We start from the raw sequence: 8,145 nt of genomic DNA on the forward strand, positions 1-8,145 counted from the left end.
TATATATATATATATATATATATATATATATATATATAGTGTACACATGAAAATGTGTACACACAAATCTCAAAGCAGATGGGCGACCTAGAAAGGAAGAACCGATTGAGAGTAGCAATAGAAAATTGTTTCAGGTGAGCAGCGACAGAGAAAACGCTTTAGCAGAACGATCGAACAGAGGATGACAAAAGAAAGTCCCTTAAGACGATCATCAGCTTTCAGAATGATCGATTTGAGGAGGGAGGGGGGGGTTTGAGGGATCAGCAACCCTCATCGATCGAATAGGCCCCGGACTTTATTATATACAAACAACCTTGTAAATTATCAAAAAACCTCCCTCAAAGGTTAACGACTATGGCCTATTATTTACTTTTATAATATTGGGACCTAGGCCTGTAGATATATATATCCACTTTAAATAGAAAATGCTTTACCAAAAATAATGAATATTTCACAAACAGCAGCACCCCAAATAGGCTCTAAGCTTTGTATGGACCCATTCAAACATACAAGCACATGATAGTGCACTCTAAAAATTTTCCTAAGCTCCACAAATCATAAAACATAAACCAATTTTATAAGCCACATGAAAGCACACTATATAAGAACAAAGAAATTTCTAAAAACTGGAATCAAAACAGGTTCAGGCAATCATACCAATTCCATCAGCAGAGGGTCACCTGAAGCCATGACCTGCACCAGCTTTATAAAATCTGGCTCATTTTGCACCTTCAGAGGGTACACCGCCGGCGCTTTGGCCCTATAATGACTCAATGCAGAACCATTGGATGGCAATTCCTTCTCATAGACAACTCTCGCCAGGGCATCTGAGTCAAAATTCTGCTCAGAATCCATGGCTATAAAAAACAACGGTACAGCAACGTTATGGTGTATATTTAGGTCCCCAACAAGTTCGGCAAGGTCGGTGAAGTCACCGACGAAGCGGCGAGGAACATAAAAGATCTCGCTGCTGCAGATAATGAGTTCATCTTCACTGGTTCCCTTTTTATAACTAACCTGAAGGTGCACAGGGAGAGTGTCCACAACTTTCTTCACCATGGCTGCCTGCTTCACAAACCATTCTGAGCTCTTACTATTGATGGAGACAGACGCCCAAGATTGGGGAACCTGGGAAAAGAAGAAGAAATTATATGGAATGTTGTGTGTATTTCAAGAAGGTGGAGGAAAAAAAAGTTAAGGTCAACAGGGATGGAATTGATTAACTTTGTTAGTAATCCACAGCCTGGACTTGTCAGCCTGCAGAAGATTCCAATAATTAAGAACCATGGAATCCTGAAGAAACAGAAAACCTTCTGCATTATCAAATTGTTGGAATATCCTGGGAAGGTGCCTGAGTCAAAAGAGAAAAATTCAGTTGAAAAGGTGAGAATTTATAGGTTATCTTACTTGGATTTGTAAGTGAGCACCGTGTAAATAATAAATGTCATGGCAATAACTTGACATAAATTATTGCAGACCTAGTGATGCTGTAAATGGGACTTTTTCTGTAATATTATTTTACTGCATAGAATTCCAATGGTTTATGTATTGATCAAGTTAAAAATTTAACTTTTAGACTATGAAGGAAAGTAAAAAAGGAAGCTTTGAGTACAAGGTTATACTTCCGCACTGAATCTCATACTCATAAAGGCAGTCAGTCATGGAAGACAAAATTTAAGGTACTTATTTTAAGTTTTTATGATGGACTTCGGTGATGGTTGATAGAATTACATTCCACTTGTAAAGTTCATCTACAATAATAATTTTCAAGCGATAACTGGCATAAAATCATATAATGGTTTTTTTGATAGAAAATGTAAATCTGCTGTGTTAGTTTGAGTTTAACAAGAGAAAACTTCTAAGATCTCAACTGATTGATCAAGCTACGAGAAACTACATCAAACTTAAAAGTGACTTTATTTAGCTCAAGAGCTCCAGAGAGGATATCGTGACCCAAGTACAGAGAGATTGAATTCAAAGTTAGAGATTATGTTGTTCTGAAAGTTGAATGTATGTGTGTGTGTGCGCGCGTGTGTGTGAAGGTATGTCTATTTAATTAATGGAAAGTTTGATTGAAACAAAGTCTTCATATAAAGTTATTCTGCTTGGAAAGAGAAATTGGTGACTTGTGCAAATTGAGAGGAGATTGATTCGAGAAACTTATAAGGTAAATCTTCATATTAAATTAAGTTAATTAAATATTATACATATATATATATATAAGTAGTACATTTTTAGGCATGTATCCTCATATATATATATATTCAAGTAATGTTTAGATAAAATTTACTTGAATCAAGAAGAACTTGAGGTTGGGGAATTATAGTTTTGACATTGAGGGGAGGAAGAGGCATCATGTGCAAGCAGCAAACCATATCTTTCAAGATAAGGAATTGACCAATTGACTTATATGTGTCAATTGAGTTGTATGTCATTGGAGTTGCAAGTCTTTCTTTTAGAGTGAGATCCTTATAACTATATGCAGATTTAGTTGATTAAGGTGATAGTTGAAAGAAGTGAAGTGATAGATATTTCAGAGATCTCTTGAAAAGAAAGGTGAGTGATTCTTTTCCTCTATGCATTAAATTAATGGTTGTTTAAAATAAGTTTTTCAGTTATACCTTACATATTGAAAGTCTGAAATGTCACAAGAGATGAGAGGAAAATAAATTGCATATGAATGTGCATTTTAAAGGATTTTAATTGAAATAAAATGAAAGGTAAAGATTTAAGTCATACAAGATTACCCTCATATAGTACTGACATGGGATGCAAAATAATCATGCACGTTAAAGGAAATAGTAAAAGTGTACATTCAGGTACAATTCAAGGGTACCTTCAGATACAATTTTGAGTGTGTATTCGGACATATTTTTTAGGGAACCTCGAGTACGTTTTGAAAATATCTTTGGGTATGATGATAATCCTATGTTAACTATTAAAAAGTTTAAAAATGATAAATTTAAAGTTTTAATGAAATAAATTACATTTCTTTTGATCATTCATACATAACATAACATAACATAAGATTTTAATGTATATTATATTATAATTGCTCACTAATTTATACTAAAAGTTGCAATTAATGTTTTCTTTGAGAAGAAAAAAAATTTTAGGTTGATATGTCTGATATAAGAGATTTAATTTACAAAATGAGGACTGCAGCTGATAGATACTAGTTATGATATGTTTGTAATTTTCGTTTATTATTTGTCTTTATTTACTGTCCAGTCCTAGTTTGAGATGTGGTTTTCAGATTATGTTGATGTTTCTGGATGTTTAATTTTATCGCACTTTGTGGATTAGTGACTTATTTATACACTCGAAGTTTTTGAAACATTTTGTAGAAATTAAAATGAAATAATATTGTTCAACTGCAGTTATCGCCTTAGTTAATTCTATGCACCTGGTCGGGTCATGACACAGTAGTCAAAGATGGGTCAAACATCTATGATCAATCTTCTCTGATAACTTTTATATTCCAACATCGTCAAGAACTCCAACAAATAGTTTCAAATAGATCAAACATTCATCGTGAACTTCTTCCAACCTCTTCAACGTTAGCAAATGACATTGCTTATCATATTTTGTATATTGTTGGTATAAGTCGTTATTTTTATAATACCCTTGGACCACACATCCAAGAGAAAACACCAATAGAAAGATAGTAGTAGACAGAGACCTCATTGAAAAAACTCTATAAGGATAAGTGACAAATAGGATCTTCACTCATACCCATAAAAAGGCATGTCCATAAGGAAGACTCGATGAAAAGTTAGCAGTAGACAAGATCCTATTGGAAAGACTTCATGAGAGCAAATGATTTACAATGTCTCCACTAATAAATCTTAAAAGACTATAAATCTTTGAAGACTTAAGTACATCAAAAATCTCATAATGCTAAAAGTTTTAGGTGTAGATACACTAAAAATATTAGAATGTTATAACAGCAATGTGCATGTGCGTACTATAAATTTCAAGAAGTACAGGATATTCAATATCTCAAAAAATTTAAAAGCCTCAGAAAGTATAATCATATTAAAAACCTAGAAGACTATAAGTCTTAGAAGATGCATGTAAATCCAAAAAGCCTCTGAAGTCTAAATAGTCTTAAAAGGTAGAAGTAATTATTACAGGAAGCTTGAGGTAGAAGTAATTAAGTGGGGCGGCGGACTCTTACAGGAAGCTTGAGGATCCATCAATTATCAAACTTTTATTCAAGATCTTGAACTTCACAAGAATATTACATTTGTCTCCATTGTAACTTGTCTTTAATGGCATCGGAGCCAATGCCAACACTTGGTATCGGTAATATCAATATTCTATACAAAATATCAAAGCTAAAGATTTTACAAAAAGAAGAATAACTAATAGTAATTATAGGTATCACATCATTGGCCTCAAATGTCTTATAAAATTTCATCAGATAGTCATCTCGTATGATAATCAACAGAAACTCTATCGGCATTAGAATAGCAAAAAAAAGGATAATCAATCATGGATAATGCTCTCAAAATTGTTGGTACAAAATAATATTTTCTCTTACTAGAGGAGCATTGAAGCCCAAAAAATAATATGCACCATCTATTAAAGACATTAGCAAGTCTCTACATAGACAAAGACTAGAGTCTACGAATAGAGAATTATGCATTGTCTCTACAAGACAAAGGAGAACCACTCTTAAAAAGAGAAGTTTAAGCTTTCAGAGAGGAGAGAGGATTGAATTCCTCCCTCCCATTAAGAGAATATTTATAGCTGAAAAAAACAGATACAATAGCAATCGTTTGCAATGTGTTGTGTGTGCGTGCTTGCATACGTTCCATGCACACGTCTGCGCGTCCAAGCATGTGGATTGGTGGGTGTGACCTTTTATGAGCAGGAAAGATGCTTCAAGAGAGATGCTTTGTAAGGAATCACAAGCACACCGCTACATGCACACACCCTGTTGCACATGTACGCACCCCATCGCAATCACGATGCACGCGTGCGTGCACAAGTGTGCATCTCGCCACAAGAGTGCAACCCTGCATGCCAACTGTCCTGAACACCCACCGCTCCTTTATGCCTTTACAACCGCCAACACGAATCTAAGTGCACACAGATATGCACACTAATATAAGAGCTCTTACACATTTTGTAAGAAAAGATGAGATTAAAATTGTATATCGATTATAAAAAACTGAATAAACATATGGTAAAAATAAATACACATTGCCAAGAATTGATTTATTTCATTAACTAGAAGGGGCTTCAGTGTTGTTCAAAATTGAAGTTCGGTCTAGTTATCATTAGTTGTGAGATAAAGATAATAATATAACTAACGCAACATTCATAAAGAGATATCACTTAAGAATTTGTAATGAAATCATTTGGATCAACAAATGCACCATCTATGTTCATGGATCTATTGAGCAAAATTTCTAAACCATTTTTAAATAGCTTCTTCATCATATTTATGGATAATATTCTTATTTATTCAAAGAGTGGGTCAATCATTCATTTGCATTCATAACAGCAAGCATTAAAAAACATTGTATCAGAAATATTTTAAATGCAAGTTTTGGTTAAAAGAGTATTATTTTACCAGGATATATAATCAATAGTAAAGGTATTTCTATAAATCACAATAAAATTTAAGGTAAACAGACTGGCCATGACCAGGGACTGTTATAAAAGTAAGTTCGCTAGGCCATGTTGGTTATATAAAAGGCTTGTTGAGGTATTTTCTTATTTTATTATAAGGTTGCCTAGACTAAATTAAAGTAATAAATTTGAAAGAAATGATCATTATAAGAAATCTTTTCAAATTTTGAAGGCATATTTAATGGCTACACCAGTCCTACAATTCTCTCAGAAACAAAAAAGGTTCCGAATATATATTGATGCATCATCAAGGGAATTATGTTGTCTTAATGCAATATACAATATTAGTTATATATAGTTCTAGATTATAGAAGAATCATAAAAAAATATCATACATATTGTTTAAAATTAGCAATGCATATGTTTACACTAAAGTTTGACAGATCATTGAAGTTTGATATATATTTTTACTCGAAAAAAAATAAACTAGAGACAAATACAATGGCCAGAACTCATTAACTATTATGGATAGACAATATCATAAAAAAAAGATCAATATTATTGCTGATTGGGCGTGAGACAATGCAAAGTTGTTAATTACACAACAAGATAAGTGAGAGGATAGACTAATGAGTATCCACCCCTATTAGGGAAGAATTAGCAAGTCCGGACTCCGGACACGGAGAGAATTTAAGTTATCCCACGGGCGCAGCTTGTGCTTCGAAAGACCATTTCTAAGGCCTTGGGGAGGTTAAATCCAATAGAGTACAATAGATTAATTGGTAAGCTATTGGCAAAATAAGGATTCAAGCACTGATGGAATTTTAATTATATTGAATCATATGACAGCACAATCTTCTTTATACAATAAAATGTGTGATGCACTATTACAAGATGTCAATTTTCTAATAATTTTAAAATTGGTAAAAATAAGCCATCAAAAAATTTTTTATTCAATATATTAATAATTTAAGAAAAATTTTCTATAACAGGCACTTTATAGATGAAGTGATACGATGTATCAAATACTTGAAGGATTATTTCGGTGGCTATGATTTAAGAGGATTGTAACAAAAGTTGTTAAATGTCATATTAGTCAAATGATTAAAGCTAGACATCAAGCCAAGAGATTATTTGAATCTTTACTGATGCCATAATGGAAGTCTAATGAAATTGATATGGATTTTGTGGTTGGTTGCAAAGATTAAGACAATGTCATGTTATTATATGGGTCATTACTGACAGCCTAACAAAGTTTGCATACTTTCTACCAATTAAATTGATTAGTTACGATAAGATATTAGCAAAATTGTCTATGGATAAAAGTATATAAGCACAAGAAGTACAAAATATTATAATATGATAGATTTGCTTCCAGATAATTGAAGAAATGTGAAGAAGCTTTGAATACTAAGTTAAACATTTGGTACATCATTTCACCCTAACATAGATGGTCAACAAGAAAGACCTATTCAAAGATAAAGAATGCTCAAATTATGTGTTCTTGATTTTGGCAGAAGTTGAGAATCACATATATCATTGATATAATTTATTTATAATTATATTTTCAATCAATCATTGGAATGACACTATATGAAAAACTCTATTAAAAAATACAAAAAATGTTTATGCTTACTGAAATTAAGTGAAAGAAAAATGATAGGTGCAAATCTATAGATGGAAGCATTAATAAAATTAGATTGAATCATGATAGATTGAGAGATATGCAAGAAAAACAAACGAAATATTATAACTAATAGCCCAAAAATAGGCTCTCGCTGAGCTGAAGGAAATTAGTTGCCGAAGCTGTCGCTAGCACCTACGCCAGCCACCCTGGTCGGCCATACCCAGCAAGCCAATCATACACAACTAGCCAGCCACCAAGGGCCGACCACCGAGGACCGACCATCAAGGGCAGACCACCATTGTCCGACCACCAAAAACCACACTACCAAGAGCCGACCACCAAAGACCCCACTACCAAGAGTCGACCACCGAAGACTGACTGCCAAGAGTCGACCACCAAGGGTTGCCATCAGCGGCCGACCAACAAGGGCCAACCATCAAGGGCTGAACACCAAGGGCCGACCACCAAGGGTCAACCATCAAGGGTCGACTGCTTGGGCTGACCACCTAATGCCGACGAATCCAGTGACGAGAACGCTCCAGGGAGACTCAAAAAATTTTTTATTCAATATATTAATAATTTAAGAAAAATTTTCTATAACAGGCACTTTATAGATGAAGTGATACGATGTATCAAATACTTGAAGGATTATTTCGGTGGCTATGATTTAAGAGGATTGTAACAAAAGTTGTTAAATGTCATATTAGTCAAATGATTAAAGCTAGACATCAAGCCAAGAGATTATTTGAATCTTTACTGATGCCATAATGGAAGTCTAATGAAATTGATATGGATTTTGTGGTTGGTTGCAAAGATTAAGACAATGTCATGTTATTATATGGGTCATTATTGACAGCCTAACAAAGTTTGCATACTTTCTACCAATTAAATTGATTAGTTACGATAAGATATTAGCAAAATTGTCTATGGATAAA

General features: G+C 33.6%; 1 protein-coding gene across 1 annotated transcript in view; it reads right to left on the bottom strand.

The window, feature by feature from the left end:
* Positions 1-634: 634 nt before the first annotated feature.
* LOC110038553 (probable glycosyltransferase STELLO1) overlaps positions 635-8,145 on the bottom strand; it is a 14,512-nt gene continuing 7,001 nt past the window's right edge. The window contains exons 2-3 of the mRNA XM_020743427.1: positions 1,225-1,351; positions 635-1,128 (exon numbers count right to left, since the gene is read on the bottom strand). Of these exons, the coding sequence (XP_020599086.1) occupies positions 652-1,128; positions 1,225-1,351 (604 nt within the window). The 3' untranslated portion in view covers positions 635-651. The remainder of the gene's footprint in view (positions 1,129-1,224; positions 1,352-8,145) is intronic.

The sequence above is a fragment of the Phalaenopsis equestris genome, unplaced genomic scaffold, assembly GCF_001263595.1.
Source record: "Phalaenopsis equestris unplaced genomic scaffold, ASM126359v1 Scaffold233074, whole genome shotgun sequence".
NCBI classification, from domain to species: Eukaryota; Viridiplantae; Streptophyta; class Magnoliopsida; order Asparagales; family Orchidaceae; genus Phalaenopsis; species Phalaenopsis equestris.